Source organism: Polypterus senegalus, chromosome 3 (genome assembly GCF_016835505.1).
Source record: "Polypterus senegalus isolate Bchr_013 chromosome 3, ASM1683550v1, whole genome shotgun sequence".
Classification (NCBI taxonomy): Eukaryota; Metazoa; Chordata; class Cladistia; order Polypteriformes; family Polypteridae; genus Polypterus; species Polypterus senegalus.
Genome location: NC_053156.1, coordinates 268559245 through 268584178, shown reverse-complemented (window position 1 = coordinate 268584178; position 24934 = coordinate 268559245). Strand labels below are relative to the sequence as shown.

At 39.7% G+C, this 24934-nt stretch overlaps 1 protein-coding gene across 3 annotated transcripts; it reads left to right on the top strand.

Annotated features, from left to right (window-relative positions):
• The first annotated feature begins 562 nt into the window (after window positions 1-562).
• On the top strand, window positions 563-24563 carry dyrk3 (dual specificity tyrosine phosphorylation regulated kinase 3). Of its 3 annotated transcripts, none has more exons than XM_039749141.1 (3): window positions 563-1270; window positions 5258-5358; window positions 22820-24563. In XM_039749141.1, exons 2-3 carry the CDS (start codon window positions 5290-5292, stop codon window positions 24413-24415), a joined length of 1665 nt encoding a protein of 554 aa, XP_039605075.1. In that variant the 5' UTR covers window positions 563-1270; window positions 5258-5289; the 3' UTR covers window positions 24416-24563. The 3 variants fall into 3 exon arrangements, with proteins under 3 accessions (XP_039605075.1, XP_039605074.1, XP_039605073.1); XM_039749140.1 differs by having other exon boundaries at window positions 563-1348; XM_039749139.1 differs by having other exon boundaries at window positions 563-2590.
• The last annotated feature ends 371 nt before the right edge of the window (window positions 24564-24934 follow it).

Here is a 24934-nt window from a genome sequence, read left to right as displayed (position 1 = left end):
TAGTTCCAGAATTCCAAATCATATTTAATTTTTGACGATTTCAGCTCATTTGTATATTTCAAAAAATATTAAACATAGCGAGGCATTAGTTGCTAAATCTATTATACGTTAATCGCTAAATCTATTATCCAAATATAAATGTATTTAATTTACCAATAATTTGTTTCTGTGTTATATATTGTATTATACCCCAGGCATTCTGCAATTATTTGAATTTGATCTGTTTTATTATTTGTAACCTATTGTTACAGTGTTTAAAGTGCATTTGTTACACCTGTAATGTATTATGATATTGAGTAAACGTATAATTTATTTTAAAAAAGATCGTTTCAAAATTAGCGGAAAACGAGCCTTTTAAACATGGCGCGGTTTCAGTTTGTCTGCTTAGGGACACAATTCACGTGGTCCTTGAGGGCGGAGCTCTCTGCGAAGGCGAGGAAGTGCAGAGGCACCCTCTATATGGGTGGAGCTGAATGGAGGGGCTCTAGGGAGAGCAACCTATGATACACTGGAGGTGGGGCAGACCGAAATGAAAAGGAGAAGAGCAGCAAATAAGAAACGTGGGCAGGACTATGGGACATTGGCCGAGGTCACGGACTTGCCAAGAGACCACCCCAGGGACATCCGAGACCCGTACAAAGAAATAGCTGGGGTTGCTTGCATTGAACGACAAGAGACTGGACACTGGCTGGCTCGTCTTTGTCATCCCTGGGACTGGAGCCAGAATGGCGTCCACCGCGCCCGCCTTTCGCGGTGAGTTCCCGCCCCCTTTGAAGCAGAGAGTCGACGCCGTGTCGTGGGAGGGCCGTCTTAGCAACAAGCGACCAACACGGATAGCTGCAAAAAGATCCAGACAAACGTCTGGGAGGCTGTAGGATTTCAAGGATTCGTCTTAATTTCAACAGCAGAAACGAACGGCATTTGAAGAGGGGGGAACGCAACCCCGGAAACGCCCAACTTGTCTTGCTGTTGGAGTTGCCGGAGGACTGGTATTCGTGAAACTATTTTCAGGGTTTTAGTTCCGGGAGAACAGAGCTGCCAGAAAGAGACGGTCTGGGTGGGGGAAGAAAAATACTGATGTCCGACCCCCAGAATTTCACAGAAATAATCATAGGAGGTATTCACTTTGGACCTATTCGGAAAATGCTACATGAAGGACAGATGGAAGAGCTCGTCGTCATCGCCACTTGATTTGTGCCTTTGCTTTTTTTCCAGTACGATAATATCCGTCGAGGCCGATCTTCAGATGAAAGACCTCCGATAGCCCATGGTTTGTACACCCAAGACCTTGCCTTTATGGATGATTCTTGATTGTAGAAATCTACCTTCTGAAGCCAAGTGACTTGAGGTTCATGATTTTTTCATTTTTAACCGATTTTTGCAGATTTTTCGTAAATGCATTGTTACCAGATTGCACAGGGCGGATGCTTTTATAATTACAGGAAAGATTTTTAGGAATACAGTTTGTACGGGATGTTTAACATTTTTGTGTATGTATACGTACAACCTTTTGCTAAGTAGGGTTCCCTGTAACTTAGCATTCAGTTTTGACTACATTTTTTTGAAAAATAATTTATCAAAATAATCGCGACCGTAAAAGGTCGATTTTTGCCTTCTAGATCAACTTTCAATCGCCCGTCTTCTGTTTACACGTGACATCCCTAAGCCCGTGGCGGAAATTCCCAGGCGTCCGACACTCATCGTTTATATTTTTAGTTCTGTTTTGGAACAGCAGTTTTGCACTGGCTCATTTTGCAAGTTTTTGCATTTTTTTCTATTAGGATCAAGGCTAATTTTAAAATAACAAATGTTGTTTGGGAAACATTGTTTTTTAAGACATACGAATCAACTTTTATGAATTAAGCCTACTTTTATAGAACCTAAGCTTTATATGAGGAAAAACTAAGATTGAGCCATAGTGATTAGTCTGGTGTGTTTTACACGTCAATGCCAGAGGATTTATCCAGCCCTTCCATCTTTTGGATGACCGGCTATTTGCAACTGTTGACTGTAAAGAAAAATCGAAAGACGTGAGTTCTGTTTTACACTTGAAAGAAGAACCCAGTCCGTAAGTGTGAAGGGAGACACCTGCACGTCATGAATAATATTGACAACTGTGTTGGAGCTCGACAACTGCTGGACACTGTAGGAGCGATCTCAATACATATGTAGTGCCGAAGATCTTCTTTTAAAACGTGTCACGACAGATCAGATGTGCTTATTTTGAGGAATCGGGTTTTGTTAACTTTTGGAACGTATTTGCTTTTTTTTTCGAGATGTTAACTTTACCTATTGACCCGTGTACAGAACAGATCGGGTATTGCATTTGTGAAGGGTGGACCCATCTATTGTGACATTTCAGTTTAATTAAAACATCTGTGTCAAGGAGCTTGATGTACAGTTCTCTTCTTTGAAGAACATATTGATGTTTTATGTTGGTAGTTGTTTACAACGTATACGCAGGAACTTCAGTATCCCATTTAAGACTTAATCGGCTATTTCGTGGGATTCCTTTCTGGATGGTCTGTCATTTTACGTGGTACAGCCATGATGATCCTCAGCAGGAAGCCGGAGGGACCGATCACAGCGGGTAAATACCATGTTTTTCATTGCAAGTTGTAATGCAATTGCTTGTGATCATAGTGATAGTATTACTCTTGGTGCATGATCGGCTACATTGGGGGATACCTAGGTCTTGTAGAAGTCATAAATGATATCACTGTAACAGTTAACGGAGGCAGTATCACGATGCGCAGTTGCCACGAAGTCTACCAGCTGGTGGCACGTTTGTAATAACTGTGTAATGGTAATTGGAGGTCGCGTTGAGTCCCGCAGGTCGCTATTACACATTTTAGCATTTCTACATGCACACGCTGACATCTTTGAACCTTGAAAAGTGCGGTGACAGGAATATTTTGAGAACAGACTGGAGGCTCGGCCCCTCCTTCCAATATAAACATTCTTTTGCCCCGCCCATCCACGCGTTATCTCGTTTTGCTAGCGCCTCTCCTTTGGCATCTTTGGTGGGTGATTCGAATTACCCGCACCATCATGGAAGGATGTTTTGTTATATACGTCGGTCTGGATTCTTACTCACTACTCAACTTTCTTCTCTTCGACTCTCCATTTCCTTCTTTTATATCACGCTGTGATTAAGACGGTCATCCCTCATTTCACGTGAAGCCACGCGAGGTCTCCCGATATTCTCGATACTCCTGCCCCATGAAAACCAGCTAAAATGGGACCTTGTAACTAGTACGCAGTTCCACTCTTAGACAAGATCAGCTTTTTAACTGGCATGAACTCCTGTGACGTTTTAAGCCCACCTCATTACATTTTTTAATTAAAGTCTTCATTTTTCCTACTCGACTAGACCCACACTAGCAGTGTACAGTAAGTGGTGCCATGCCCAGACGTGGGCATCGTTCCTCAAGGCAGGAAATTGTGCCTATCCGGCAGGTAATCATATCGAGTAGGGCAATTTCACTCTAGAATGCCACTTGGGACTAAACGCCCGGCTCAAAACATTTTAATAAATGTAGAGCAAGTACACAACTTTGCTTTCTTTTGACTGTTGAGTACTTTATTTTAAAATGTGAGATTGCATTTAGATAAATCCACAGGTTATTATGAAATAATCAAACCTGATCGAAAAAAATTTAAATCAGCACCAATGTGATGTAGGTTTAGTAGTTCTTTGGTAATGTTTTTATCAGATTTTTCATAAAATTATAGCTTTTATCAGATTTCTGTTGAATTGCTGCAGTTAACTACAGTTGCTGTATGTAAAAACTTTTTAGTTTTGCAATGCTTGGTTTCTGTCCTGTTTTTCAAAGATAGCTTTGAGGGTGTATTTTTGTGCTCTTATTTATGAAATGTATTCAAAATAACGTGTTATGTGTTGTAATTTCCCCTAAATATTAATTTTTGTGAGTAAAAAGGTATTGATGGGGTAGAAAATAACATATGTACAATATCAGTCGAAAGGTTAATAGAAATTGATACTTTTTTTTTTTTACTGATTTAAAAACACAGCCAAAACATTACTAGTGTTGCTAATGGTTATTATTGCGTGAAATCGGTGATAAATTAAAAACCATTAACATAAGATCTATTTCGAGCAGCCATTTTTTCTTTGGTGTCCTAATGATGCCTTGGGTTAACCTTAATTAGTTCTATGTAAATACTAATTAGTTATTGGAGAAACCTTTGTAATTGCATTATCATTTCTGAAACCTGTTTTTCTGTTTACCTGGGTTGTGAGGTACTCGCATTTCCAAAGTTGGTGGTGGTGATGATGATGACAATAATAATAATAATAATCCATTTTATTTATATGTTGCTTTTCCCATGTAAAGTTCATTTCTGGGTTAAAAAAATGGCCAAGGGACATGTCAAGTCTATTGTTTTTTTTGCAGGCTGAATGTTATTCCATGGGACATATTGCCAAGAAACTGAAGATTTCATACTCGGGGTTTTTATTACTGCCAGGGCCGGATTTTCCTATAGGCTAACTAGGCTTCAGCCTTGGGCCTCCCGATCAAGAGGGGCCTACATGCAAATTGTTAGCAATTTGAACAAACTTAAAAATGGGAGGTGAAAGGGCCTCATAAGTGGAATAACCTAGGGCCTCTTTTCATCTAAATCCAGCCCTGATTACTGCTATTGCTAAATGCATTTGAAAAAGCAGTTTCATTTTGACTATTTTCGGACAAAGATCTGAACACAAGGATTACTAATTAAGGACACGCTAAGGGAGTTTACCATTAGGATACTAAAGGAATAGCTGCTTTAAGTGGGGCTTTGCAGTCATACATACATCATTTTTAATTAGTAATTCACCCAGTAATAGCCATGAGAAACACTAGCAATGTCTTGGCTGTATTTTTAAATCATTTAATGGTATCTTGAATTTCTGGGCGTGTACCAGAATTGAATAATACTGTAAGAGTATGTGTATCTGTCTATCTGTATACTGGCTATTGCTTTTAAAGAAGAAAAAAGACCCATTGAAACATCAAGACACTGAACTGATGGCAGAAATGGTGCTTATCTATTTACCAGTTTAACTGCTTATCATCAAAGGGCAGCTTATCACAACATATACAAATTCAGCATGTTAAATGGAAATGTATGTTAATTGTATTATAGCAGCCCAGAAATAGAGCCAGTGTATGAATTAGTGTTGTATCTAGTGTTATGAACAGAAAGCCCAAGTGTGACTGTACATTTAATCCTGTCTCGATTTACTCCACAGCCCGGCATGGGGACGGCTTGTATGACTCCTACATGCGAACTGACCAAGCTGACCCAAATGGCAACAGTCCAGCAGCCCTGCCACCTCTTTCCAAGCAGACAGTAAGTATTTATTGAAGAATTCTTTTTTAATAGTAATATAACAGGATATGTACATTGTTCCACACTCTAGACAGAGTTATTTATTTCAATGTACATTTGTTTATTTTTTCTGAGACTTCAAATTTATTTTTACAGTTAAAAAGTAATTTTGTATACTAAATGCATTAAGTTGGGGAGAGAGAGTGTCATTTTGATCATACCATGAAAATTGTATGGAATTTTTTTTATTTGGAGGGCTATGTTACTAATGATGAAGATTCCCCAACTGTGCTGACTATGAAAATCTGAGAGATAATAATAACCCTGCAAGGATGGTCTAGATTTTTCTACCTTTTTTTTTTTTTTGCTTACATTAATTTTAATATTTACCCTTTTGTCCATCCATCCTCTTCCGCTTATCCGAGATCATGTCGCGGTGCAAGCAGCTTGAGCAGAGATGCCCAGACTTCCCTCTCCTCTGCCACTTCTTCTAGCACCCTTTTGTAGTTTGTTTTATCGTGTTATTGCTGAGAATCATTGTTGTGGTACATGTATAACTGTACTCTTTTACTTAGCCAATATGGACTGATGCTTTGACTGGTTTGATTGGAATTTGATTATGTTATCGTAAAAACACAATTGGCTTTCTTTTTTTTTAATCTGTGGGTAATTTTTTTATTGATCAATATGAATTAATATTGTGCAAATGAAGGATGGAGCAGAAGCAACTGACGGGCCATGCAAATAGCAACAGAAAACAATAATGGGTATAGATGACTGAAGGCAGGGCTATGTCCAGGACAGGAAAAAAGGCGCATGATCATGTTGTGAAATGGAAACAAAAAGTTTATTGAAAGTCAAGGAAAATCCAAACCTCAAGCACTGTTACTTGCTGTTGACTACCAGCTCTCATAGATGTGAACCGGCTGCCCCCTTGGTTATCCATTCTGCTCTGTTGACCTACAGTCCCCATTCTCAGTACTGACAACTGCAAAGGGGACCAACCCCGTCTGTTCGATTGCAGTACATAACAGGAACATACCACATATAAAGCCGACTTATAGTATTAGAAATACAAGTGGTCAAATTTCTCTTGCTTTTCCAGTGGGTAGTTGAAATCACTTGCCCATGGTCACAAGAGTGAGTCAAGAACAGGATCTGAACCTAAAGAGTCTGAAGTCTGAGCTGCAAAGCTTTAACCACTTCCCACACTAGCCCTTGAATGAAGAACAAAAAAAAAACCCTACAATTATAATGTATAGAAAGCCACTTAGCACATAATACTTGTGATTAACCAGTGACACTATACCTTAGGACTATTTTCTTATGAACTTTCCTGGGTGAAGCTAGGAAATGCAGCTTGTGCTTGCATAATCAAAAGAATTTGTGTGGTATCTTGGCTTTGTTAATGTCACTTCATACAACTATTTTTCATCTGGCATAATGAAGAATGTATTGCAATGTTTTGCATATAAAGTAATGTTAATGTAATAAATTTATTTCAAATTATTGCTACAAGTATTTGGTGTTTATATCATGAATTTAGCTTGAGGTATGTATATGTGGTTAGAAAAGGGATGTCTGCTTGTGCCGCTTCTTCTGCATTCAGTGTTTTCTGCAGTGAAGTATTTTCTCTACTAAAGGCCTTCTAGCCCATATTCATATTTGAAGTGGTCAGAGATTGGGCTTTGGAGAGTGTCCTCATGCTTCTACTCTCCCCTTTTTAATGTTAGAGCTTTACAGTTTGCTAGATATGATAAAACTGCTTCAGGAAATCCAAAGAAACTTGATGTATGCTTTAATTTAGCATATTTTATGCCATAGATGTGCATTTGAAGTTTTTAGTTAGCTGAATCCTTTTTATAGTTTCTTTACACTATTTATGTTTAATGAATTATTGTTAGGTTCACAGATGAAGATCATTTTTCCCTGATCTCTCTACATGACTGTCGGTAAAGCACAAATTCAGCTTGATCTTTGTGCATAGCTTTGTTCTTTAACCCACTTGAAATTTGGGACACATTTTAATACCACCATAAATCAGGTTTTTAACTTGTAGTTTGCTTGGCTTAAATAATAATTCTATTTGGCTTTCAAGCAGAGAATTTAGGTTTGATTCCGGCCCATTACATTAAAGTTTAAAATTAATCAGACATGTCTGTCACTATTTTTTTTTTTTTGTCACGCCAAGCTGCCATGGTTAAGACATCTTGTCTTGAGAGTGTATTACTGTAATTTTGGAGTTGTTAAGGTTTTGTACAGCTACCCCTATTATGTTTTTATGCACAATATAGACTTGAATACAACAGTTTGTGAACAACTTTTGTTTATTTATTTTCTCATTATTTTAGTGTGTTTTTTCAGAGTTTTTATGTAAGGTAGACAGACTTTTTGAGGTGAGGTAACCATACACATATACAAACTCTCATTTGCACCTTTGTTATCAGATGACGTATGGAGCTGACCAGATTGTTGGGGAAAACTGCAGTTCAGCCATTCACTTTAGTGTTCTCTCTGTAATGAAGTTGTGGGTCGTGGAGGTTGCAGCTGAATATGTCCATCCCAGTGAAATCTGCTGTCTTAAAAAGGTTTTATCTGTCACTAAAAGTAAAAGCCTAGCAAAATTGGTGAGGATTATACTTTTAATAACTGTGGAGTTAAATTAAGTTGACATTAAGTGCTGGTGAGTAATACTGGACAAATGTGAACAACATTTAGATGGCCTGGCTAAAGAATGACAACTGAACAGTTTCCACATATAATTAATAGTTGTGATTGCTGGCAAGGGCATTGTTTCTCAGCCTTTATAGTTTAATGATCCAGTTTTTCCTCTCAAGTGCACTTGACATCCGCCAGTAGTGAAATGAGCATGAATAAGTAGGGGTGGAGGGTTGAGGACCTCCTTGGTAAATCAAGTGCGAATGTCGGTGGGGAGTGGGTCACTTTTGGTGGAATAAACACATCTGTAAAACTGTTGTTATTCAGTGATAAATACGGGTCTAACTACTGAGTGCTGATGTCAGTCACTTAGGCTTCTCACTATTGCACATTACTGCAACATGCAAAACACTGGTGGCAGCCCATGACCCAAAACCCATTGGTTGGGAAATTCTGATATAGAGCACATGCTTCTGAAACCAGAAAAGGCTGTCATGCCTCAGTTATATTACGTAAAATTTTTCAATGACTTTATGATATGCAGCCCTTGCTAAATTGGTATTACTGGTCAGGTTTCAATGACCAAGAATTTTGTTTTTCTTCTTCTTCTTAGTCATATGCCATATTATTGTTATTAGATGCAGCAGTTATGTATTTTCTAATCATGATACAAATTAATAAATTACTGGAACATTGAAACTCTAATGCAATGCGGTGTGTAATGTTCTTTGCTTGTTAAATGGTTTCCTTGATCTTTACCCACATTCATATTGCGTTTGAGAACTATGTAATGCCTTTGAGTCTCAGCAGAGATGCTTCAGGTTTGGGTGGTCGTATGTAGGTTAACGACTCTGGCATGGGGGGGTGTGGCAAAGGCGCTATATAGGCGTCAACCCGACACAGACTGATAATGGAGGCACGTGTAAAAATAAAAAGTTTAATTTTTCTTCACCTGAGGGCGCACGTCTTCCCCGTGACTCACAGGCAGTACACAGTCCTGAACAACACACAAAAGTAAATCGCCCCCAAACCACTCTCTTTATCTTCCTCCACCACTCCTCCCAGGCTGCTTCGTCCTCCTCCTCCTCCTGACTCTGGCGCCTGGAGTGGTGGCTGCTGGCCCCTTTTATAGTCCACCCAGAGGTGCTCCAGGTGGTTGATCGCTGACTTCCGGTTGCACTTCCGGGTGTGGTGAATACGGCGCCCATACAGGTTCAGGAGTCCCAGCTGCAGCACCCCCTGGCGGTGTCTTTGGGACCCAACAGGGCAGCACCCAACTCCAATTCCCATGAAGTTCAGTTGGAATCCGAGGCACTGCTCCAACCCAGGGGGGTGGCCATCTAGCATCCAGTGGGAGCTATTGCATCGTCCAGGGCTGCTACCCCTGAATAGAGAGTGCAGGGGCGTCCCAGCCGGGTATGGGCCCCAGCCCCCTGTCACAGAGGATGTGGAGTGGGCATTCTGCATGTGTTATCGATTGTCTTACTGATGTGTATCATAGCTTCCAATTCCAAGTGGCCAAGGATTTGTTTTGCTTCTTTTCTGCAGGCATGCTTTGAGCCTGTCTTAGTTTTGGTTTCATACTTTTATCTATGCAAATAATCGACATAAAATGAAAATGCCGGTAACCATTCTCACTTGATGTAAGCATTAGCACTTAGCAAGTGCAGTGACATTCATCTTTGAATAATACATTGAGAAATTCAAGTATAAACTGTCAGATGGCGTAAACTGTGTTAGGCTGTTCTAAATTTTAGCAAGTTTTTAATTCTTTTTTTTATTTTTTTCTTGCATTTAGTTTCCAGGAAAATTTAGCCATTTTGTAGTTTACATTAAGGTTACAAATCTGTTTTTGTTTTGATAGCCGATTGCTGCATCAATTCAGTAACTTCATCCAGTTCTCTGTAAAATGACAGCAATCTGTCAATTAAATATGCTAGCATTAATTTATAATGGGTATCGAAGCAATATACACTGAATAATGGTTTACTTTAACATATTACACCATTGACAGGCTGCACATTTATGTGGGCTATGCAATGAACTGAATACACTCTCTCTCTCTCTCTCTCTCTCTCTCTCTCTCTCTCTCTCTCTCTCTCTCTCTCTCTCTCTCTCTCTCTCTCTCTCTCTCTCTCTATATATATATATATATATATATATATATATATATATATATATATATAAAAAAGGTGAACAGAAATATTGTAAACTGTGTGCAATGTCACGCTGCATTAAGTTTAATCAAATTACAGAAGAAACTGTTTAGTCAGCATCTTGATTCTCCTCTCCCTTCGTTGTTAGATGTACATGATTAAGATATATATGCAAGGGGTACATTATAAAATTTTGCTTATTCTCTAAGTGCAAATTAAAAAAGGTGCCAGAAGCTGTTTCCACCTCCTCTATGTTCTTTCTGTGGGGGACTCCTTTACTGAGCTGAGTAATTGTTCACACTTGCCAAGGCATTTGTCGCACAAGGCTATAATGTCACTATATTTCAGTAAAGTCAGTCAAAGAGCATTTGAGATTTTCGGAGGTTAACATCTGATATTTTGAAATGTCTTTTCTTAGCTGATATTTAGTGTCCTAGATATACCATCTTGCCAAATTTCAACAATTAAACCACTAATGTCTGTGTCTACAGTCCCTCAGAGCTATTTGATTGGTCAGTTTGGCTTTGGTAATAAAAGAGGATGTGCGAACCTGATAAGCAATGAGGCAGAGTATAGGCAAAGCAGCTCCATGCTGAGAGAGTGTCCCCTTCAAAGACAAACAGTAGAAAACTAAGCAGGAGACGAGAAAAGCATCTCGCAAATAATGACTTCTTCTTCTTTTGGCTGCTCCCGTTAGGGGTTGCCGCAGCGATCATCTTCTTCCATATCTTTCTGTCCTCTGCATCTTCTTCTGTTATACCCATCACCTGCATGTCCTTTCTCATCACATCCATAAACCTTCACTTAGGCCTTCCTCTTTTCCTCTTCCCTGGCAGCTCTATCCTTATCATGCATCTCCCAATATACTCAGCATCTCTCCTCTGCATATGTCCAAACCAACGCAATCTCACCTCTCTGACTTTGTCTCCAAACTGTCCAACTTGAGCTGATCCTCTGCTTATTTCTAATCCTATCCATTCTCGTCACACCCAGTGCAAATCTTAGTATCTTTAACTCTGCCACCTCCAGCTCTGTCTCTTGCTTTCTGGTCATTGCCACCGTCTCCAACCCATATAACATAGCTGGTCTCACTACCATCCTGTAGACCTTCCCTTTCACTCTTGCTGATACCCGTCTGTCACAAATTACTCCTGACACTCTTCTCCACCCATTCCACCCTGCCTCCACTCTCTTTTTCACCTCTTCCACAATCCCCATTACTCTGTACTGTTGATCCCAAGTATTTAAACTCATCCACCTTCGCCAACTCTACTCCTTGCATCCTCACCATTCCACTGACCTCCCTCTCATTCACACACATGTATTCTGTCTTGTTCCTATTGATCTTCATTCCTCTTCTCTCTAGAGCAGGGGTCCTCAATCCCAGTCCTGGAGGGCTGCAGTGGCTGCAGGTTTTTGTTCTAACCCGGTTGCTTAATTAGAAAGCAATTCTTGCCAATAATTTAATTTAATGGCTTGTTAGTGCTTTAACTCTGCTATGTCAGGGCATTCTCTTATTCTAGATTTTCTTTCCCTTTCTAAGGATATCATCCAAATGATTTGAAGTCTAAAATGGAGGAGTAATTCTCAGTCCTTCACTTTTTTCTCTTCACTTTCCTTCCGAGTATTTAATTAAACCCAATAATGCATGATAAATACACAGAGGTGTAAATGGTAACAAGCTAAATGGAGAAATGGTTGGTCTCTTTTGTAATTTGCATGTTATTGCTAATTAGAAGCAATTAAAAACCAAGAATAAAGCTGTTTAAGACTAAAATAAGCAATAAGAGTTCAAAATCCTAACGATTGAGACAACGAAAGTGAAGTAGAAGTGTTACTTGAGCAATAAGGGCTTCTTATTAAGCAACTGGAGCAAAAACCTGCAGCCACTGCGGCCCTCCAGGACCGTGATTGAGGACCCCTGCTCTAGAGCATATCTCCACCTCTCCAGGGTTTCCTCAACCTGCTCCCTACTATGGCAACAGTTCACAATGTCATCAGCAAACATCATGGTCCATGGGGACTCCTGTCTAATCTCGTCTGTCAACCTGTCCATCACCATTGCAAATAAGAAAGGGCTCAGAGCCGATCCTTGATGTAATCCCACCTCCACCATGAATGCATCCGACACTCCTACCGCAGACCTCACCACTGTCACACTTCCCACGTACATATCCTGTACAACTCTTACGTAACACTCCCGACTTCCTCCTACAATACCACAGCTCCTCTCGAGGCACCCTGTCATATGCTTTCTCCAGGTCCACAAAGACACAATGTAACTCCTTCTGGCCTTCTCTAAACTTCTCCATCAACATCCTCAGAGCAAACATTGCATCTGTGGTGCTCTTTCTTGGCATGAAACCATACTGCTGCTCACTAATCATCACCTCACTTCTTAACCTTGCTTCCACTCATCTTTCCCATAACTTCATGCTGTGGCTCATCAATTTTATTCCCCTGTAGTTACTGCAGTCCTGCACATCCCCCTTATTCTTAAATATCAACACCAGTACACTTCTTCTCCACTCCTCAGGCATCCTCTCACTTTCCAAGATTACATTAAACAATCTGGTTAAAATCTCCACTGCCATCTCTCCTAGACACCTCCATGCTTCCATAGGTATGTCCTCTGCCACCCAGTGCCTGTCTCACCTCTTCCCTAAACTCCACCTTGCAGTCTTCCTTTTTCAACTTCAGCCATTTGATCCTTGGTTCTGCCCTCACTCTCTTCCTCTTTTTGATCTCCAACATCATCCTACAGACCACCATCCTATGCTGCTTAACTACACGTTCCCCTGCTACCACTTTGCAGTCTTCAATCTCCTTTATATTAACTCTTCTGCATAGGATGTAATCTTCCTCCACTCTTGAACGTAACCCTATGTTCCTCCCTCTTCTTAAAATACATATTCACCACAGCCATGTCCATCCTTTTGGCAAAATCCACTATCCTCTGACCTTCTTCATTCCTCTGCTTGACACCATACCTACCATCACCTCCTCGTCTCCACTGTTCCCTTCACCAACATGCCCATTGAATTCCTCTCCAATATCACTTTCTGTCCCTTGGATCCACTGTTCATCACTTCATCCAACTCACTCCAAAAATCTTTGTTCTCACCCATTGCACACCCAACTTGCAGTGCATAGGCACTAACAACATTCATCAACACACCTCCAATTTCCAGCTTCATAATTATTACTCCGCCTGACACTCTTTTCACCTCCAAAACACTGGACATACTGTTCCTTCAGAATAACTCCTACCCCATTTCTCCTCCCATCCACACCATGATAGAACAATTTGATTCCACCTGCAATCCACCTGGCCTAACTCCCCTTCCATTTAGTCTCTGGCACACGCAATATATCAACCTTCCTTCTCTCCATCATATCTGCCAACTCTCTCCCCTTACCAGTCATACTGCCAACATTCAAAGTTCCTACCCTCAATTCCACTTTCTTTACTTTCCTCCTCTCCTCCTGTCTCCCCCCATTCTTCTCCTTCTTCTTCTTCAGCCAACAGTAGCCCAATTTCTGTCAGCACCCTGTTGGCTAACAGTATTGGTGGCGGTCGTTGTTAACCTGGGGTTCAACCGATCCAGTATGGAAATTTGTATTGTTGTCTGCATATTGATTTGGCAAAATGTTACGCTGGATGCCCTTCCTGACGTAACCCTCCCCATTTATCTGGGCTTGGGACCGGCACAAAGAAACACACTGGTTTGTGCATCCTCTGTGGCTGGGTTCTCGCAAATAATGACTGAGTCTCAGAAACAGGTTATACGCATTTTACAAGGGAGCGCTGGTCAAGAGGCTCTCACACACACATACACACGTTAATACAGAGGAAAGGCGCTGAAGGTAGGGTAAGAGAGAACAAATATTTTTTTTAATTCTGTCACCTGTCTTCAACAGGTACTGTGGCTAGCAAGTAGATAAAATTCTATAATGGCATTAAGAGAAAATACATCACTCATCCATTAACAGAGCCTGGTGCTACAATGCATATAGTACATATGAAGCACTATCAAAATGTATTGTACAGTCCATTTTGTTTCTCCCAACACTCATGGAAGGTGCATTTAAAAATTCACAGCTAATAGCTTGTGTTCATAAAGTAATTCAGTACAGACAAATAAAAGAATAACTAGCTTTATCCGTTCCATCACTAGAACTACCAAACAGCTGATCCTTATTCTAGGAGCTGTTGATTATTTCTCGTCATTGTTATATTTGTACTGAAAGTGTACAACTTTTCCCTGTAGAGAAGTTGACAAACCAAGAGCCGACAAGCCTGTTAAACAGCCATTCTCACTTAAAACAAATGTTTAAAAATCCTGGCCTTGGTGGTGGTGGTGTTTAGGGTTTCTGTTTTTCTTTATAAATCTCACTGAAGAGAGAAAGCTGAACAGGAGCAGGGTACTTTTAACTGCCAGGATCTGACATACACCCACTTCCTCCTATTTTGGACTGCATAGGTGAGGTATCCATCCATTTTCCAATTCTGTACATCCGGAGTGGGGTTGTGGAGAAGCCGGAATCTGTCCCAGCAAGCATAGGGTGCAAGGCAGAGACAGTCAGTGGGCAAGACACCATACCTTTGCAGTATGAACACACACACATTGGGGCCACCTAACCTGCATGTCTTTGGATTGTGGGAGGAAACTCCAACAAACCCTGGGGAGAACATGCAATATCTGGAAGCAGCACTACCCCTGCACTGTCATGCCACCCCATATGTGTATCAGTTTTAGTTTATATAACAGTATTGCTATAATAACTCTTGACTGAGTGCAGGCTCGGTGCACCATAACAGATTTACAAGTAAAATACAATTCCAACCTTTAAAATGTATAAAATGTACACACACAAAAACACAGATTAGTTAAACGCTAGGTTATCAAGGCATGTTGCAGCTGATTGACGTGAAATAAACTTAATACAGCTACTCAGTCATAACTTTGCTACTCAGTCATAACTTTACAATGGTCTCACATTTTGGCACTAGTTTCTTCACAATCAAACATGAAAGTTAGTTTGTTATTGTATGGGAATTAAATGGCTTCACGGATAAGGGAATTGTTTTCCATCCTGTATTTTTATTGAAGGTTTCCACTATATACAACCCTCCTGGCCATTTCATATGCTAGTAAGTGGCAATTTTCAGCAAAAACAGGAGTCCTGTACAATTGAAGTGTTAAGAATCCAATGAAACCAACAGTGTTAGTAAAAATGTATTTTATGTAGCTTTCAGAAACTATAAAATATACTGTGCGAAATTGTGTGTTTGAGTCCTTGCTGCTTTGTATTTGGGTCAAGGCAAATGTGTCTTTGGTATTAAAGTATACAAAAGTGAAATTGTCTGGAAAATAGTAACATAAAACACTAGCAGCAGCACTTGACCAGAGACAACACACCTCAAAGTGTAAAACCATCTGACAATATAGAGTAAAAAATTAGCAATTGTAAGACATTAAATGGGACTATTCCAATCTTAATACTTGAAGCGCAGCCCCTCTCTACTCCACGACAGTTGTTCAAAGTTACCACTTCGCCGAAGACTTGGATAATTGTTCAGTGATACCTGAAAGCAAACAGCTGATGTATCTCTAATCCCTGTGGTATTCCGTACTTATCTTCAATTACCCTGAATAAAGCTGTTCTATTTTTAGAGTTCTCGGCTGCCATTTCATTTGCTTGAGCAGCTGACAGTCATACATTTTTTATGGATTTTTTTTCTCCTCCTCTCACTTTGCACATGAGGTTCCTGGTAAGCAGGAAAATATATTGCTGGTTTAGCTTGGCTGACTGCTTATCATAGGATTTAAAAAAAACATCGATGAATAAGTGTGCCCTGTATTGAACTGGTGCCCCTTCCAGGATTGTGACTTGTGGTATTGCGGGTTGGCTCCATGTTCCCACTCCTGTTAGGGAGCCTCTTGTACCCGCCACCATCGATACCGTAATTGAGATGAGTTGGGCAGATGAGGACACGTGCATCCAGACAAGGCGTAGGTGCAAAAGTGAACAAGTGCTTTTATTACAATCAATCAAATCCAATTAGTGTAGTGCGTCAAATCTTCAATTCTAGGATGTTAAAACAATTCCAATAAATTACCTTTAAAAATGACGTTAAAACAGGGCAGACATTTTCTGTTTAAATCACAGTCCCGGGTGCTTCCCTTTAAAACTGAGGTCTCCTCAGCTTACCCCCAAATGGAGCTTTGCAGCCGAGGAAACACCTAACCGACAGTTCAGCCAACCTACTGCGCCAGGTTTAGATCCCTGCAGCCCATGGCTCCCAACAGGATGGAATATCAAACCACATTGTTCCTCGCGTTGGGCCCGCAGCAAGGCATGCCAAGCCTCTAACTCCCACTGCAAAATTCATATCCCGACGGTAAAATGGATCTGCTACAGGACAACACACCGAGCCTTCCTTCACTTGCAGTTCTTGCTTCCTTTCTCCCAGACATACCCAGTGAGTTGCTCAATCGAGCACCGCATCGCTCCAGCTCCCTGATCTCTCAGCTGGAATGATCTGCTTCAGCCCCCAGGTTGTCCTTCTCTCGCACCAGCTCTCTCCATGCCCTGCCTTGTGTCTGTTCTCTAATGTCCATCCCTGTTCTTTTATACTGTTGTCTCTTTCGTACCGACTCTCACTTATGTGCCTCGGTGGGCACAGTAACTCAGCTGTGAACTGCAGGAATCCAACCTCCCACAATCAAATGAGCACGCACACCCACGGAGATCAAGCCGGCTATTTATTTTATTTAAAAACTGACCACTGCTGCATAGCCTTGGACCCACTATTCCACAAACATCCACCCTATGATTTTGGGATTTGGCTTATCATGACCCTAAATTGAATTTTCAAATTGGGCGCTTTGCTTTTGTCTTTGCATTGAGAGAAAATGAAAGGTTTGCATATGGCCTGTATTGGTTTGGAGAAGCTAATAAGAATACCATATCAAGAGTTCTTGAGGTTCATGAGAGATGGAGTACCAGAGCAGTATGTGACAATTGTGAAGGATATGTATGAAGGAGTGAGGACTCTGGTTAAAAACTGGGGTAACAGACAAGAGTCCAGTTAGAGTAGGCCTGCACCAGGGATTTTAATTAAGCCCTTACCTCTTTGATCTGGTTATGGATGTGTTGAGTCATGGGATAAAAGACCAATCCCGCTGGTGCAAACTTTTTGCTGATTACATTGTGTTGTGTAGCATCAGAAAATAGGAATTGAGAGGAATTCGGAAGAATGGAGAAGGGCTTCGAAAGGTAGAGAGTATAAGATAAATAGGAAGAAGGCAGTATATGATGTTTAATGATAATCAGCATTCAAACGTTGGCATGCATTGAGAGCTATAGAAAAAAGTGGATAATTTTAAATATGTACGATCAGTGGTAGCCCAAAATGGAAAACTAGATTCTGAGATAACCCACAGAGTGCATTGTGGATGAAACAACTGGAAGACGGTATCATGAGTATTAAGTGATTAAAATAATAAGGGGAAGGTTTTTAATACAGTGGTCAGTAAAAGGAGAGCATCAGAAGTTAGATGTGGCAGAAATGAGAATTTTGAGATGGATGAGTAGCATTACAGGAAAAAGACAGAATAAGAAATTAGACAATTAGACATGTGGGGCAGGGGAGCAGAGCCAGAGTAACTATAGAAAAATCTGTACAGATATGGTGGCAATTGGGCCAGGGTTTTAAAGAACTTGGCACTCTTGAGCTGTGTGGCTGAATGTTTTCCTTGTTCAAGGCTGGGGATCTGTTAAAAAACAGGTCCTGTTAATTTTAAAATAATTGTTTCACTTCCCGATTTCACCACCAACCGATGTACTAACTATATTTAGACTAAATATAACATTAATAACTTAAGGAGCCTATGCAGCAGGGTGTTCATTAATCAGACTTTACATATGTGCTAAATAATACTTGTAGCAGGGAAACTGGAGCACAGAAGCATCAGTCACCTGAATGCTGCCTACATCCATATGTTAACAATCCGTACCGAAGAGAAATGTTTGGATTCATTGTAAACAGTGGTGCATAGCGGGCAGTATATGAAAGAGTATAAGAAAGAGACCCCAACAGACAAGTAAAACTCATTTTTAACTTTTTTTTTTTTCCGGTAGTTTGAAGAGAAAAACACTCAATAAAAAACATTTCAGTAAAATGATAGGCAAATCTAAAAAAAAAAAAAACAAAAAGATTTCCAATAAAGTACATATGTTTTTCATGTTGAAAAAAATTTGATCTGCCACCCTGAATTCCAAAACAAAAAAAAAAAAAAAAAAAAAAGTTTAGCTTAAATCAGAAATAATACAGAAATACAACCTACATTTTTTTCAGGTGCCAAGGGAATAAAATTGGGCATGCTTAGGCCCATGTTTAATTGTAGCCTATCTTGTCTGTGTGGTCCTAGAGAGTAAATTTGCAAAAATTGCTCCTGATTTGGGATTATGAAGGAATCATATAGACAATTTTACTTAAAAGTATATACTCCTACAGAATACTTTACTGTAAACCTATGCTTTAGATACAGAGATGCAGAGACAGATTGGAAGGCAGTTATATAACTATAATTGAAATTGTAAGGAAGGCAAACTCGTATTTTAAAATTCTTATGTTTCTGTTTTAATCCCCCAAACATTGAACTGATGGGACATTTTTGTGAATAAATTGTAATTGTCTGGCCCTGCCAAAGTTTAAAAGTGGCAGTATTGTTGTAGGTCACCATAATCCAGCTAGACTACAGGTATTCTCTCACCTTGCTTTTCAGTTAGTCATATTATGCTGGCCAAAGACCTTGTCACATTGTATTTTCAGTCACAGGTTTCATTTACTTAATCTTAATGAGTCTGAGGCAGACACTACACACTCCTCTATGATTTTTTTTCAGTCCTGTAGTGTGGTATACCCAAAAACTCAGTCCAAACAGGTTTGAATTTTGTCTCATGTTGTAGAAGCAGACTTTTGTGCGTATGAGAGATGACAACCAGTAAGTGCTCATGTGAAAGTACAGTGCATGTGGCAATGCCACAAGGAATAAGGAACACATTTTGAATTCTTTGTATCATGTTTTACATACAATGAAAGAATAGAAAAAAGAAAAAAATAAATAAAAGGAACAAGATTTCGGCTCAAGTTGCAGAACCTGTAAATCCTTATTGCAACACAGGTTCCATGCAGGACCCAATGCAATTGTATGTGATGCGGGACTGATTTTCAGTATTGTGGGTAGGAGCAGGCAGTCGACACCTGGAAAATTTTATGTACATTCATTCTATGTGCATGCTGTCTCCTGCGCAGCCTTCTCAAGATTGATGTTTAAAAAAGAATCTGCCCCAACTAATGACTGTATCGCAGCAAATGGTAGAAAAAAGGAAAAACTGAGAAAGGATACCTGACATGCTAGAGACAGTCAGTAATTATGTGCATACTGTCACAACTAATTTTTGGAACAAAAACTTTGAGAAAACCTCTTTCATGTCTGCTATCATTCATTATATTAATGAGAGTTAAAATCTTGTGTCAAGGGTGCTTTTTGCAACCTCATTTGAGGCAAGCATTATTAAAACAGGTAAAAACATTACTGTTTGAAAAATTTAATTTCAGAATTAACTGTTGCTGACTGAGGAACAAATATAATCGCTGCTTTGCACAACTTCACCAGCTTAAACTGTAGTGACCACATTCTTAACACGATTCTCTGTTTTTTAAACTGTGGACAACAAAACAAGCTTATGAGGTAACTTGAACAGTCTGTGGAGACGAGATATACTGTTGAATTCAGTGCTGCAGCAATTTGACAATTGACCGCATCTACAAAAAGATGCTCACAACTGTGGTCTCTTTTCTGAAATTGTTCAACGACTGATTGTGTGATGACTGATTTAGAATCCAATATTAACAACGTCTTGAAAGAACTTACTGACACACTGTGTCGGCATCAACTCTTATCCACATGCTCTACAAAGGAGCAACATTTCTCAGTCCAAACCTGTTTCTGTATCTTTTATTTAAGAGGATCACAAAGGCACAGGAACAAGAAGAGATTTGTAATAATGTGTAATAATCACAATTTAATGCAATTGCACTAAATCAAAGAGTGCAGTGACGTTCACTGGACAGCTGATAGTAACGCCCCATTTTCTCACAGAGCTTACGAGCAGACAAGGAGATGCCAGTAATGTCCACAGTGCTTTGCTTGGTTACAGTGTACTTGTATTGATAAGCAAAAAGTACTGTGAGAAAGTGGGGAGTGTTTGTTAAGCTACCAGTAACATGGCGCCTAGAAAACTGTATGTTTTAAGCAAAACTTATATGTGCAACTTGAACGTAGGCAGTATCTAGCTTCTGTGTCCGTTTGACATTTTTGTGGAATGAATAGTAATTATTAACATATTTCTTTCTTTATTTCAATATCAAATAGTAATTGGTTGCCTACTGAAAAAGCTTTAACAAGGCATGTTGCTTACACTTGTCTTTTTTTTGTTGTTTTTTATGAAAACAATGTGTGGACTCAGAAATTATCAGTATTTAATACAGATCTTCCAGTGGGACTTAAATAATAAAGTAGACTCGTCGCAAAAACGTTTAAAGGACAACTGGGCCAAAGAGGGGAAACCTTCAGCCACCTGCTTGTACGAGATTGTTAAATTGGCTAACCAACCGTATACAACTTCTTTCCTTAATGGAAGCAATGTGTTTCTGCGGGTGGGAGCGGGACAAATGAGGCAGGTGTATGCAGGAGCGAGTGGGTGCGGGTTTAAAAAATCCGACCCGGGCAGACCTCTACTGGAAAGTCATCACAGAATTATTTAATTTGTCAATCCAAGTTGTGTAATTTGACATCCTCAGCAACTACATTCATTAAGCTTGACATCTCCTCCTACTAAAGGAATATGCCTGGTATTAAAGCTTTTGGTATCTTTTTACAGTGTGAATATACAGAAGTCTATGGGCATTTTATAAACAGTTTAAAGTTATTTTTATGACATAATTAACTTTCGTTGCTCTCTTCAGTTTATTAGTTTTAAATATACTATTGTTGGGGCATCATGAATTAAAATGTCTTTGTAATATATTTATTGCTACTCATGTTGTTTTTTTGCCTAATGGTAGCGTACTGTTGAAATATGTGGAGTATCATTAATTCTGAACAAAGACAGCTTCTTAATTTTTTCTTCTAATTTTTATTAAAAGCATACTTCACATGGACAACAGTAATCTACCTCTGCAAACTAATCCAAAAATAGTAGGCCATTTTAGCATGAACACAGAGTACAAAGTAGAACAGAAGCGTGGGGGACTGTGCAGTGAAGTGGTTCATCAAATTACTCAAAAGTGCAACCATACAGTTCCTTTATCTTCTATATCTTGCATATTCCTTGGATTATGTCCGCGATGCTATGTTTTCATTTAAAAATACCACATAAGAACAAACCATTTCTTTCCACAATGGAGTTTTCACATCGTTTTCAAAGGTATCCCTGTCTACACTGAAATTCCCAAAAATGCATATGACATAGACCTATGCATACAGTGGGCATGCTCGCATTGGCCAAAATGTTGAAGGAACTGTGTAGTGAAAAATTCAGACCCCACTGAAAATCAGATTCCTTTTTGCTTTTTATATACTTTCAAAACTGTCAGACTGTGCAAAACCCTAATAGTGCCTTCATAGCACAGAAGAAAGAAATTATGTAAGGAGCCACAGCATATTACCCCCAGGTCGTATTAATACACAGATCATAGCTAAAAGTAACAGTCTTCAGAAGTAGTGATGATTGCCTTATCATTAAATTAAAACACTGCAAATATTTAAGCCACAAAAAAAAGATCAACTCTATGTTTGCGGGAGGATTGATTATAAACAATTCACAGCAATAGGAGCTCATCTTGTACCAAACACTAAACTAAACAAAACTAATTCAGTAGAGAAAATAAATACATGCTTTGTCCTGTGTGTCTATTGTTGCTTCACTGCATTTTGCTCTCGTCTGTCTTGTATTCTTGCAAACTCTGCTGCATCAGGCTGAACCTGCCAACTGAGTTATTTAGAATCTGATTTTCAAGGGGTGCCAAACCTTTCACTACATCGGTAACAATACCGACATTAGGATTTATCACAAAACTATAGCGACTAGTAAATCATTTGTCTTTTGCACATGTATGCAGCATTCAAACTATACAAAGCATAGTTTACATGCAAACAGTTGAGTATGCCTGCTGTGTCGGTATATGTCTTTCTTCTGTTATGGATGACCAATCGGGGAATAAGTCTTTGCAGTGAGCAGAATCCAGTCAGGGAAGAGACGTGCAATAAATTGGAAGTAAGCAGAATGTGGTGAAGTTAGCGTTTTTAGAAATCTTTGTTTTTCACCCATGCTTATTGAAATACAGTGCTGCCGTTTACCCATCAGACTTGTCATTCTGCAGGTGTATACTATATATATATATATATATATATATATATATATATATATATATATATACCTACCTATCCTTATGACCTTTAGAAAAAAAACATTTAATCTATAAGTATAACATTCTGACCTATTGATACTTTTCATTTAATTTTATAATGAAAAAATAAGATGAAGCTTTTCTTGTTATGCTTAAAGTTTTTCTTTGTTGTTTTTATTTACAGAGTGGGAGTGGCAGCAACAAACCCACACCAAAAGATCACAGAATAGATAGCCGAGGACAATCAAAGATGAAACATTTACATGAGGACACTGGCATCCGTAAACCCAGCAGTGGCCCACATCACAACGGTTCTTTAGGCACTGTGAAACCTGTGTCCACCTTACTTAAAGAACGAAGCATTGAGAGCACCAGCTCTGGCAAGACGGGGGATAGCTTGGTTAAGGCCAACAAGATCTTGCCGCTAACTCCAGATCAAGCCTTGAAACAATACAAGGAGCAACTGACTACTCTGGAACAGGAAGAGATCCTCAGCCATTCTGAGGTCTACTTTGTGGGTCCAAATGCCAAAAAGAAACAAGCAGTACCTGGTGGATCTAATAATAACGGGTTTGATGATGACAATGGTTGCTACATTCATGTGCCACATGATCATTTGGCATACCGCTACGAATTCCTGAAAGTCATCGGCAAGGGAAGTTTTGGACAGGTAGCCAAAGTTTATGACCACAAGCTTCACCAACACCTCGCCCTGAAAATGGTGAGAAATGAGAAACGGTTCCATAGGCAAGCAGCAGAGGAAATACGTATTTTGGAGTACCTAAAGAAGCAGGATAAAACTGGTGGTCTGAATGTGATCCACATGCTTGAAAATTTTACTTTCCGCAACCATATCTGCATGACGTTTGAGCTGCTGAGTATGAACCTCTATGAACTAATCAAGCGGAACAAGTTCCAAGGTTTTAGCCTGCAGCTAGTCCGAAAATTTGCCCACTCCATATTGCAGTGCTTGGAGGGTTTGCATCGTAACAAGATAATTCATTGTGACCTAAAACCAGAAAACATCCTGCTTAAACAGCAAGGCCGAAGTGGCATCAAAGTTATTGACTTTGGGTCCAGCTGTTTTGAGCACCAGAGGGTCTACACATACATTCAGTCCCGTTTTTACAGAGCACCAGAAGTCATTCTTGGCTCCCGCTATGGTATGCCTATAGACATGTGGAGCTTTGGTTGTATTTTGGCAGAACTGCTGACTGGATCCCCACTGTTCCCAGGGGAAGATGAGGCAGACCAGCTGGCTTGCATGATGGAAATTCTTGGCATGCCACCCCAAAAGCTCCTGGAGCAGTCAAAGAGGGCCAAGAATTTTATCAATTCCAAGGGACACCCACGCTACTGCATCACCAGCACCCTGGCTAACGGCACTGTGGTACTCAGCGGCAGCAGATCTCGCAGAGGGAAAATGCGAGGACCGCCAAACAGCAAAGACTGGGTGATGGCCCTCAAGGGTTGTGATGACCCCACATTCATAGACTTTCTGAAAAAATGTTTGGACTGGGATCCTAGCACACGGATATCCCCCAACCAGGCTCTACGACACCCCTGGCTTTACAAGCGACTGCCTAAACCAGTCACTAGCACATCTGAGAAGACTTCATTAACTAAGCGAATTACAGACAATAGCACTTCTTTCCCAGGGATCCTTTCCAAGCTGCCCCCTACAATTGGTGAAGCCAATAACAAACTTAGGACCAATATGATGGGAGAAGCAAGGGGTAGCATCCCCTTGCGCACGGTGCTACCCAAGCTTGTCACCTAGGTGGATAAACAATGAGAATTATGTAGGAAATGGTACATGACAATTTTTTTTAACAATTTCATGATTGTTTTGCACTATATGTTATTTCTTCAAATTTAGCCAAGGCATGCACATTTTTGTGCAGTAGTGGTGCACTCTGTTTTTTTTTTTTTTTACATTAACCACTTTTGGTGAGATGTAATATCTTCAGAATCTGAATTTTAGGAGTGCATTTAGCACATTTTTATCTATTGTGGTTTTTAATAGAATCTGTGTTTTCCTTTTTTTAAAAAATAGGGCTAAATATTGAATAATGGAAGTGCAGACTGGAGGGAAAACATGCAAGTTTGGGATTAGACTTGAACACAAAGGGCTACTCCACATATTTTTTTTATTTCACATGGCACAGTACATTAAATAGTCATCCTTAAAAGGGTTAAGAAGGTTGATGTTTGTTTTATTCCAGTTTTTTCACAAGATCCAGCTGTTTTTATTTTTAGATTGGCAAGGCCTTCCAGTGGATCATTTTAGCACCTTCAG